Source organism: Eptatretus burgeri, chromosome 9 (assembly GCF_056783735.1).
Source record: "Eptatretus burgeri isolate ZD-2024b chromosome 9, Ebu_testis_v1, whole genome shotgun sequence".
NCBI classification, from domain to species: domain Eukaryota; kingdom Metazoa; phylum Chordata; class Myxini; order Myxiniformes; family Myxinidae; genus Eptatretus; species Eptatretus burgeri.
Window position 1 is genome coordinate 52,047,078 of NC_140969.1, and position 12,281 is coordinate 52,059,358.

Below are 12,281 nucleotides of genomic sequence, written 5' to 3' on the forward strand. Positions count from 1 at the left end.
AAGTGCATGGAGGTAGGGCATTGATAAGTGCTGAGCCATCAATGATGACTGGATCTCCCCTTGGTTCTCTGTCTGGGATGTTCACTTGCACTTCAAGAATTTCAGCCAGCTTAGCTGTGACTTCAAATTTTTTTTTTTTTTTTTTTTTTTTAATTTTTCAAAATTTGGATTTTCAAATGGCCAATCGGGCAGATTTGATCAGAAAGCCCTGTAGAACAGAAATGCCAAATTTGATGCTTGTATCATAATTTGCACGATTTTTCTACAATCCACTACACTCATATTCTTGTCGAGTGATTGAACTCGACTGCACTGGTATTCTAAGATAAGAATCTTAAAGAAATCTGTGACGTTTGGTTTGTTCGAGGGAGGTAAGGGTTAAACGGGTTTATTGACTGATTAATTTGCATTTTTTATTACATGGTGACTGTTATTGCTTCATGTAATCCTTCTCCCATGCCAATGACTTATCAACAAAATATACTGGTATCTGGGTTGGATTCTGCTCGTTGTGGTGATCTCATTTGGTGATTTCGGTGTTGTTTCACCACTCGGCTGATCCGGCCCAGGCTGCGCTCACGATGCCTATGGTTATTCAGCCAGATTTGGAAGGCCATGAGACATGGTCCCAACGAGTATTGTAATGTGAAACCGGTCCAGGAACTTGCTCAGGACTGTGGACTTAGCTGGTGGTTGCAGTCGTTTTGACATGACCTGGGTAACCAGAACTCGAACTGGGTAACTAGAATGGGCTGGGGCCATTGGAGTGTCAATCATAAACATACAGGTACATAGATATGCATTGTGTATCAATATTATTTTGAAACACTATATGCACTTTTGTGAATAAATGAAAAAGCTGAAATTTTTTTGCAAAAATCTGGTTGTAGTTAAAAAAAGACAAATAACTTTTGAATAAGAAGTAATTACCATATTTTCTGGTGTACAAACCCGGCGAAGAAGAATTTTGTCTCTCAAAGGACACGGGATACCAGTGACAAGAATTGCAGGGCCAGGCTTAATGGCAGAGCCAAGCTGTTGAGGAAATTGAGGTGTAAAACTGTACGTGCGATGAGGGGTGACAAGGAGGCCTATGTGCGAGGAATCTGTGAGGGGGGAGAGCATCACCTGCAGTCAAGTGATTCTCATCCTGCTTACAGGGGAATTTGCGCATTGAGTTCATCCAAGCTCGTCCCTCGGTGTACTGGAATTAGAGCGGAGGGTGGTAGGCTCTTGACAGAGAAGTCTGAAGTGAAGGCCCGCTGGGCCGGTTACCTTGAGTGGCTGTACCATGTTTATCCACCATCTGTTGAGTTAGATGTCAGTAGTGTTACTATCCTGATTGCTGTCCCTTCAATCAACCGTGATCCACCTTTGTTTGTGGAAACATAGGCTGCGGTGAACCGGTTGAAATGCGGTCAAACTCCTGGGATCTATGGCATCAATGTTGAACTTCTCAAGGCTGGTGGAAATGCTGCACTCATGTCATTGCATAGAGTTCTTTGCTCTGTCTGGAACACAGGCTTCATCCCAACTGACTGGAAGAGGGGCCTTGTTGTCCCTCCCTGGAAATGGAAGGGTGATCGCCAGGACTGCAGCAACTACAGAGGGGTGACGCTGCTCTCAAGGCTGGGCAAGGTCTTTGCTTGGATAATTCTTGATCGGGTTCAACACCATCTGCTTGAGCACCAGCATCCAAAGCAGTCAGGCTTAACACCACAGAGGTCAAAGATTGACCGTATCCTTGCTCTTCAGGTCCTCACTGAACGCAAGTGAGAGTTTCGGCAGGGGCTGCTTGCAGCCTATGTTGATCTCGCAAAGCGTTTGATTCAGTGAATCGGGATTCCCTCTGGAGGATTCTTGGTCTTCATGGGGTCCCACCAAAACTGATCGATCTGATGTCTGAACTATACTCTGGTACTGAGAGTGCTGTCAGATATGTTGATACCATCTCTGACTTATTTCCAGTTGTTAGTGGAGTTCATCAGGGGTGTGTACTTGCCCACACACTTTTCAGCCCTTGTATGGACTGGATTCTGGGGAGCATGTTGGAGAGATCAAGCTGCGGTGAATCGTTTGGGAATGTCAAAATCTCTGACGTTGATTTCGCAGATGATGCAGTCATCTTTGTGGAGACTCTGGATATCCTTTTGGGGGCCTTCGGGGTGCTAAATGAGGAGTCGGAGCCACTGGGATTATGGGTTTCCAGGGGTCAAAACGAAGATCCAAGCTTTGACACCTTGTCTGCACCTGTTTGTGGTGACGATGTTGAGGTCATGGAGAGATTCACTTACCTTGGCAGTGATATTCATGTCTCTGCTGGCTGTGAGTCAGAGGTCAATAGATGTCTGGGTTGGGTTTGGGGAGTCATGTATTCACTGGATCATGGGATGTGATGCTGTCATTATCTGTGCAGGAGGACGAAAGTCGGAGACTTCAGTCCTTGGTGCCTCCAGTCTTGCTCTGAGGATATGAGACTTGGACTCTGGCCAGGGATCTGAGATGGAGACTTAATTCCTTTGGTACCAGGTCTCTTCGGAGAATTCTTGGCTATCGCTGGTCAGACTTTGTGTCAAACGATTTGTTAACTCAAATGAGATTTGTTACCTGCATAGTCCATGAGCGGCAGCTGCGGCTGTATGGACATGTGGCTCGTTTTCCTGCCGCTGATCCTGCTCACCATATTCTCTCAGCGAGGGAGCCTCGTGACTGGAGGAGGCCAATCGGCCGACCACATACCTCGTGGTTGCAGGAGATTGATCAGCATCTCAAGGAGATGGGGATGGGCCAGGCATCTGCTTGGGGGATGGCAGGACGTAGGCCCCTGGAGTACCCGCGAGGAGTGGGCGCAGCGATGCACTGCTCCAGTACATACTCCCATACCTGATAATCCCACACTTGACCTGACTGTTATTTCAAACATTAAATGTACAAAACTAAGTTTGAAATGATCACATTATAATAAGTTATATTATAACTTATAAGATTAAAAAAAAAGATCTAAGGAGAACACGTGAGCAAAGAGGAAGAAGAGGAGGTTAGGGAGCGTCCAGAATGGAAAAAGAGCGGCTTGTGAGTGTCTGGTCTTGAGCAGATGGTCTGAGAGAGCATTTACAGAGGAGGGAGATGCATTCCAAGCTGAGATGAGCTTTGGAAGTTGGAGTGGCGCTTGGGAAAGCAGATGAGTGCACTCGAAGCTGACATTTTGTTTTTCGTGAGAACCAAACCATTTCTGCTGGTACTCATTCGAGAACCAAGTCAAAAAAATTGTGTGAACCTCTGGCTACTGTGAATAATTCTTCTTTTTGATGTGAGACCGGGTGTTCTTTTGTGTTTAATGGCGTTTTCAGAGCCGTGAAGCTCTGTATACCCCACACACATAAACTGTGGGTGTCTCCAAATTTTATTTATTTATTTAATTTCTCCACACGGTTAATAAAACGTTGGACAAACTCTTAACCTGAACCGATTTTCGACATTTAAAGGGCAGAATTGAGCTTAATAGTTGTTCAGACTGCTTCCAAAGTGTTCATTTAGATAGAATATAATTGACATTCAGTGTTGATCGTTTTTCAGACTGATTTTTTCTATACCTGTGTATTAATCGCAACCACAACTTTTACCTTTTTTCCGATAAAAAAGGTGCGGGTTTATACACTGGAAAATATGGTATGTAAAGGGATAGACTCAGTGAGTTAAAGCGATTAATTTTGTTTTTAATACGAGTAGCTTACCTATCTTGTGCATTTTTCACAACCTTTCAGCCTTAAAAAGGCCTCGACCTGCACCGGTTCTAATGATGCTCCAATAAAAGGTAAATGGTGGGCCAGTTGACTTGCAATGCATCTTTGTGGTTACTGTGGGTGTGCTTGAACTTTGTGCAGTCTTGTTGACGTGTATAAAACTACTTCCAGTGGCACAGTCCTCAAGTAGAGCTTTGGCTTTGCTCCCAACTGGAAAGCAATCTCTTAAAGAAATAAGAGAGCGAGAGCGAGAGCGAGAGCGAGAGCGAGAGCGAGAGCGAGAGCGAGAGCGAGAGCGAGAGCGAGAGAGAGAGAGAGAGAGAGAGAGAGAGAGAGAGAGAGAGAGAGAGAGAGAGAGAGAGAGAGAGAGAGAGAGAGAGAGAGAGAGAGAGAGAATAGAAAAGTTATAAATAAATAAATAGATCATAGCGAGAAAAAGAGAAATAAATAAATGTATACCGGTCGGTATATGTGATAGATTTTGCATGAGGTGGGAGATATGATATTTTACTTGTGCGATGAAGAAGTGGAGCAGGTACTCGTGGATGTTTGAAACTGTGGAAAAGTGGGAGAATGAAGTTGTGAGTTCGAAAATGAAGTAATATTTACCAGGCAGGATTGCCAAATTAACTCTTTTAATGATCACATATATATATATAGCAAGATACTGCTTTTTAGTGAAACACCTTTACTTAGGTCAAGTCACTGTTGACGGTTAAACCAAGGCCACCATCTGATTGACTGAGTAATAAATTTGGCAGTGTTTTGTGTTTTGCTCACTTTGCCAGACACAGACTTTTAAATTTGGCATTACGTTGACAAACGATACACTTTTGTGAACTAATCATTCCCGAAATCATGCCGAATGCCAGTCCGAAGTACTTGGATAAAATATTACAGCATTTTCGGTCCATACCTACGTCATGTTTGTATTACGGTCCATACCTACGTCATGTTTGGTTGCAACCCCTGAAGTGGTTCACAAGTTATCGTGGTGACAAAAAGAGAACAGACTGACGGATGCAGCTACGGACAACCCGAAAACATAATGCCTCCGGCCTTCGGTTGCGGAGGCATAAAAGGTGTATATTTTGAAAGTCACAAGTGGACATTTACTCTCAAACTGTAAAACAATACCTCACAGTACAACAAAGTACACTGATGCATCCCACAGCACCCACCATCACAGCAATCCTGCCAGAGGCGCAGATCAACCTTGGGCAGATTGCTGCACGATTCCAGTGCATTAGGCGGCTCGGGTAAGGCGAATACGTCGGGCTGCACTCGATCAAGGTCATCTCCATTGTCGCAGAGCACACGTGCAAGCGAGGACTGGCGGATCTCCGTGAGCTGTGCAGGTGTGAATATGCCCGGGTTCTCGTACCAAAACCTGTGGTGAGCCGGGGGTGCACAGCACCAGGTTTATGATCCAGTTGTGGACATCAAGTGCATATCGTGGCAAATACACTGGAATGATAAAGCGTATTGAAGGGGAATCAAGGATGAGCACAAGTGGCCAGGATTACAACATACAAATAGGCAAATTATTCTCCACAAATTATAATTTAATAATATGTGTTCCCTTTCAAGGAACTTCAACACAGGAGGAGACCATTGGGGCCATCAAAGCCTGCACTCGTGCTGCCAACCTATGGTTGTTTGTCTGTGCTCTATCCTTTCTAAACGCATAGCATCAATCAAGGAAGCTGCACGTAACATTTTTAAAATGTTTCGTATGACTCGGTCGAAGTTCGAACCACCAACCTCAAGTTTTCATTCTGACCTTAAGCAGATAATACCATGGTCTTAAAAATGCACACCACCTTACCTTAAATACAAATAAAAGGTAACTGCAGACACTTTTTTCTTTCAAAGTGGCTTGTGAAAGGTGAGTTTTATATGAAAGTGTGTTGAGTTATTGAATATTATAACAACAGGGGAGGGGAGGGTCAACAGACATGAAAGCACAAAAGTAGGAATTGTGGTTAAAGAGTGGGAACAGGGTCCCAGTAAAAGATCAGAGGGCACGATAGGAGAGACTGTTAAGTGATAGTGGGCATCAGACTTAAATACCTGGAGGGATAACATCATGACAACAGTCTCAGGAATTCTTCAGGCAAGAGAAAAGGGGGGTTAATGTGTGGAGCTGACCGTTGAGTGTGCTTGTGAAGGATAACAAAGAAAAGGTTTCTGGAAGAGCATGTGTCACCTGAAAGGACAGGGCTTAGGCAGAGAGGTGATGGGGCAGGAGGAGCAAGACAACAATCGAGGCAGTAAAACGCTGCAAGTACAGATGGTGGAACGTGGAAGTAACTGTAAGATTTTGGTAAAAGTGTCCAGAGGAGGGTTTGTAGTAGTTTGAGGAAACGTAATGCAAAGTAACACAATTACCTGTTTAATTTAGGCTGAAGAAAGACTTCACTGACAAACAAACAAATGCTACAAACCTGTCGCCTGCATTTCAGGCATCATTTAATCCACAGATTGTCTTCTTTTGTGTAGAGCGCATGGCTGCAAGTACCATTTGCTGGGAGTATAGCTGTGCTGCTGATGCAGTGCCCTCCTGGTGGTTTGGGGAGGAATTTGGGTTTGTCCATGGTGCTATTCATAACCCGCCTACTCTTCGTGAAGGATGCTGTGGAATCTTTAATGTACTAACCAATACCGGCAGACATGACACCCAGTTTCGCGTCCATCCGAAGGACGGCACACATGTTGATGTATTAGTATTACCCTACCTGTGAAACATTAAGAAGACAGTTTATAGCTTCGCCAAAATTTAAACTCAGGCTAGACAGCTCAAAGGTGAGTGTGTGCACCTCTCGGCCATCCTGCCAGCACATCCACAGATGTTAGCCTTCAATTTCCATGTCGCCATTCCAGGAAACTCAACTTTTTCTCAAAATTCAAAAACCCTTTTAAAAACATTTTCACATCTTTGTTTCCAAAACATTTTATACTGCACTCGTTTTCATTGACATTTCTAAAGGAGTTCAAAACAAAATTACAGTATAACCCTAACTCCTCTCAAGATGTAATGTCCACTGAAAACTACTGTCCCTCTCAAGCAAACTTCAAAATGACGCCGTTCAAACATGAGAGAAAAGCCGTAGTGTTAGGTGGAATTTACCTTCAAAGGGATTGCATTTGTACTCGAATGACCGGTTTATACATTTCCGTTCATGCGTGCATCGTGCTCCTGTGCAATGAACACTTCCGTGAGTGTAAATGTAAGTGCGGAATGTGCAATCGGACTCGTGGAAGTAGAGACCAAAGCTGACAAAAAGTAGAGACAGTCAAGCTATATCGCACTAGGATTAATGCAAATGCAGCGAAGACTCCCGGGACTGAAGTGTTGCCTGACAAACATGTAGAAATCAAAGTTTTGGATGGTGATACTTCATGTGAAAAATTAAATCAAGACTCCATGTTTCTGTCAAAGCCATGTTCAATTACACTGAACAACAAAAATTTTTTACTGGAGATGTGTAAAGTGATTTAGACTAATTTGGGTACGCTGATTTCAAAAATCATAACCGTTTTGCTGTATCACGTCAGGATTTTCAGTAACAGAAATATTCCCATTGCCTAGAAGTCAGGATTTCAATGAAATTTACAAAAATTCATTTATTCATTTATTTCATCATGAATGCTTCAAAATTATAGAAATTACAGAAAAACTCCACTAGAATGTAATTAAAAATGCTTTAGGCATTTGGCTTTGCGTTTGTGCTGCTCTGTGTCAGTTTCACGATGCAGGAACCAGCAGAAATCGCCCATCATGTTGGGGTTGTGCCGCCCTTGGTAACGCGTCTCCATGAGTGAAATCTCTTGGTGGAATCGCTCGCCGTGCTCGTCCGAGACTGCTCCCAAGTTGTCAGGGAAGAAGTTCAGGTGCTGGTGTAGGAAATGGATTTTCAGGGACATCCTGGAGCCAAGTTTCCTGAAGGACTCCAGCAGCTGCTGCACTATTTCTTCATAGTTGTCCGCGCGCTCGTTCCCCAAGAAGTTGTCCGTCACAGCTTTGAAGCTCCTCCACGCTGCCAGCTCTTTGGGATTTAGAGTTGTCGGAAAAGTTTCGTCCTTCATAATCTGTCGGATTTGCGGTCCAACAAAGACACCAGCCTTGATCTTGGCCTCCGACAAGGTGTTGCCAAACTTTTCCTTGAGGTATAAAAACCCACGCCCATTCAGATCCATTGCCCGTACAAAACTTTTCATCAAGCCGAGCTTTATGTGGAGTGGTGGAAGGAAAACCTTGGCTAGGTCGACAAGGGCGACATGCTTCACGTTGTGTCGACCAGGTACATGCTCTTTTCGCTCTTCCCAATCTTTTCTTCGTCCAGTGATTCTTGTCGTCTCTGCTATCCCAGAGACAAAGGAAGCACATGTATTTCGTGTAGCCTGACTGCAGCCCTAACAACAGCGCCACCACTTTCAAGTCTCCGCAGATGTGCCAGTTGAAGTCATTGTACTTGATGGAATCAAGCAGCTGCCGCATAGTCTCATAGGTCTCTGTCATGCCGAACGCGTGAGCCAGTGGGACTGATGGTTTCTCGTTGCCATTGTGGAGCAAAACAGCCTTCAAGCTGTTCTTCCCCGAGTCGATGAAGAGGCGCCAGTCTGCAGGATCGTGATCACACCCAAGTTCTTTCAACAGACCGTTGATGTCACTGCAGAATGTCATCGTGTCTTCCATCTCAAAGAACTCAGCCATGTCTCTGTGACGTGCTCTGAACAAGGATATCTTGGTGTTAGGTTCAAGTAGATTCCACTGCTGCAACCTTGATCCAAGCAGCTCTGCCTTCGCCTTTGACAGCGAGAGATCTCTTACAAGATCATTTAAGTCTCCCTGGTTCAGAAGGTGTGATTCTTGAGTGTCGGGTTCAAAGGTTCATCATCACCATCCTCTTCACCACTGCTTACAGCTATGTTCTGATCAGCTGGAGGTGTTGGAATGGGGTTCTCGTCATCATGAGGCACAGGTTTACGAGCAGAGACGCAGTCAGCGTACTTGATGTGACCTTTATTCTTCTTGTTGAAGCCGGCGATGCTTGTGCAGCAGAAATAACAATCATCATGATGATTCTGCGGCTCACGCCATATCATGGGCACCGCAAATGGCATGCTCGCGCGCTTGCCCACCAACCACTGAGTCATGGTTGTGTGACAGCTTGTGCAGCAGATGTGTGGTGCCCAGCTCTGTTCTTGGTCCCCCACCTTACACCCGAAGTAGTGAAAGTAGGCGGCCTTCATTTTCACTGCTGTAGATATACTTCGCTGTTGATCTTTTTTGGTATACCGACCACAGACATAACAGAAGTTGTCAGGATGATTGGTACAGGAACGCCTACTCATCTTTATCTGAAAGAAAGAAATACAACACAAGTTAACAACAATTGTACGAAATAGACATGTTAAGGACATATGTAAATTTCATTGAAATCCTGACTTCTAGGCAATGGGAATATTTCTGTTCCTGAAAATCCTGACGTGATACAGCAAAACGGTTATGATTTTTGAAATCAGCGTACCCAAATTAGTCTTAATCACTTTACACATCTCCAGTAAAAAAAATTTTTTGAAATTTGTTGTTCAGTGTTATCTGTATATAAGGCATGCAATTGGCACTGATGATAGCAGTAGTGGTCAAAGTACAAATAAAAGAATGCTCCAAAGATGATGTCAGGTATTACAGGTTGTTCTTTAGATTTTACATAGTGGTCAAGTGTTTGCAGAGGTAGCGCACTTGCCTTTGAGCTGTCTCATCCGGGGTCGATTCTTGGCCTGACTATAAATTGCAGGACCGGTGCTTCACAGACCGGGCGTTGCATCGCCAAGTGCATCCTTTGTTAGATGTAACATTGAGCCGGGGGCTCGGAAGCCAGCAGTGATTGCTCATGAACATTATCAAGACCCCACAATGTATTTTGTGAAGAGAAAGTGATTGTCGCCAGCATCCTGGCCAAATTGCAAATTCCTGCCCTAACTAGATTGGCAAAATCCAACCTCCCAGGTGGGTCTTCGGTGCACCATCACACACTATGGATCAATGGTCTGTAGCAGAGCCTGGCCTATGGCCAGGATAAGTAACAACAAAAATTATTTGAGTCGAGCTCTTGCCAACGACGGTTTTAAATATGGTACAGGTGTGAATATTACCTTGAGAACAGTGAAATACACTTTATCCCGACGTGGTGTCTATAGATGTGTAGCTGTTCCAAAACCACTGCAAAGCTAACCAAATAAAAAGGTTGAAAGGGGAAATAGACCACCAAAAGTACAATTAACAAAGCTGGAGACTGCTTTTTACAGATTTATACAACGTTGCATTGTTCTGCTCTCATTGACAGGTTGAGGCTGGTAGGTGCTGTCTTCCAATGCCTCTCCTTCTGGTCTTGTTCCATCTACATTTTCAGTCTTTTACCCCTTTAAGATTTACACATTCTTCTGATAATCCCCTCCTTGTTAATCTTCCTAAATCTAAGCTTTATGCTCACCACCACTCCTTTGTTCCTCATTTCTCCTATTTGTGGAACCTCCTTTCTGAGTCAGTTCAATCGCACTCTTCCCTCAACATTTCAAGTCAGGTACACCACCATCTCATGTCATCTTCTATCTCTATTTACACATTTTTTTTCAACCCCCTATAGCCATTCCTTAACCCACCCCTATTACTGTTGTGTAAACATGATGCCCCACTGTCAATGTGTGGCTCTTTTATCCTTCGCTACCTCATTCTTCCACGAGCCAAAATTTTGTATCCAAAATAATTGAAAACAATCAATGACAGCTTGTTCACCGGTGAAAGGGAATGCCAGTCATTGTACAACATCTACCATGAAGCTTGGTAGACAGTGCCGATTTGAAGTTACATCCCAGTCAATAGTGATAGTCTTTTCAAAGTTGTTGGCACCCTGACTACTGATAAATACAGGCCCACTCTGATCCAAAAGGCTGTAGTGTCCCTCATGAACACAACTTATCGGTAATTTTCCAGCAAGATAGAAATTGCAAACAAAAATCAAAATGATATATTGACAGTGGAGCGATCGGAGACATTCACAATAATGGCTTTGCCAGCAAAAAGTTTAAATATGAGCATCATTGAGACTTTTGCACAGAAACGGAGGAGATCATTGAGTGAACAAGAAAATTGGTCGAATTTTAAGGAGTAACAGCCATATCCAGAGTAGATCAGGAATGACATTCCTCCATCAAACATTGTTAAACTGTCTGGTAACTTATAAACAAGGTTGTGATGCCGTGAGTAAAGGAAAGGGGTCACGTACAAAAACTACCAGTGCATTGTATCACTGATTTACTTTTCTCCCACACAGAGAATGGAATTGCAATTTGTGACTCCTGCATACAGATCACTTGTTTTTTTTTGTTGGTTTTCACGAAATAGAGTCTGGTTTAAGAGCAAAGTGAGAGAGGGGAAAAGGTGGGGCACTGAACAGTGGGGTAGCAGGGCAACAATCAGGGGAATGAACTAACAGGAAAAATGGAAGGTGAAGAAACAAAGCCACAGGTCCGAAAGGTTGAAAGTGGCCCACAAAAGCATGCAGCAGAGATAGGGACACACAAACACAGCATAAAAGTACAAGTGGAGGCACCCGATGAGATACACAAATACATTATATCAGAGAGAACAGCACTCGGTGGAGCGCATACCTCTGCCAGGTTGAACATTTTACGTTTTGCAGCCCACCAATAGGCCGGATTCATCCACATCATTTTCAAATATTGTGCTATATATCGTTTTGGGCCCTATCTCTCAATGGTGAAGAATCACTTAGGAATTAAAAATTTCTCCTATCCGGATCTGTATCCTGATCTTCACCAACAACCAATTTGTCCTCGTCACATTCTCAACCTGTCCATCAAGTTTCGTTTGAATCCGTCAATAACTTTTTGAGATATCATGTTATATATTGTTTTTGGCCCTATCTCTCATTGGTGAAGAATCACTTTAAAAAACTTATAGTAGCCTGATCCAAATCCGGATCTTCACAAAAATCTGAACAATTTGTCCTTGTCACACACCGAACCTGTCCACAAAGTTTCGTCTGAATCAGCAGTTTCTTCTTCAAAATGGTCTCTGAAGGTGACTGTGAAGGACCACAATAATGGAAAGGTTAAGGTCCCAGGTTTTTCCTGGAGGGAAAGATGGGAATACAACTCAATCAGGCTTTGTGAGAGTCCTCAAGCTTGTGCGAGTTTGGGCGTTGTCATGCTCAAGGAGGACTTTCGTCACATTGGCGATAGGACAGTCTCTCCTAACGAGTCAACTGAGCTTCTTGATATAGTGCCCAGAGCCGAAGATTGTGACCTCTGAGTAGGACGTCGTGACTATTTGTTTTTCTTCTGCACAAATCGAGATGATGTCATCAATTGATTCAACATTTCAAGCTTGAAGTGGTGAAGACATGGGAAGAGAGGAACTTACAACTTTGTGATGCTGATAGATAGCAGTTCAGATTTACCTTTTGGTTACAGTCGAGCTGAAAGCCAAATTCAGTTTAATTAACAGGA

General features: G+C 43.6%; 1 protein-coding gene across 4 annotated transcripts in view; it reads right to left on the minus strand.

Annotated features, from left to right (window-relative positions):
- Positions 1-12,281, minus strand: part of PXDN (peroxidasin) — a 202,716-nt gene that overhangs the window by 22,906 nt on the left and 167,529 nt on the right. For all 4 annotated transcript variants that reach the window (XM_085895156.1, XM_085895157.1, XM_085895154.1 and 1 more), the window contains exon 19: positions 4,925-5,133. In XM_085895156.1, the coding sequence (XP_085751282.1) occupies positions 4,925-5,133 (209 nt within the window). Of the gene's footprint in view, positions 1-4,924; positions 5,134-12,281 lie in introns of those variants that run through there.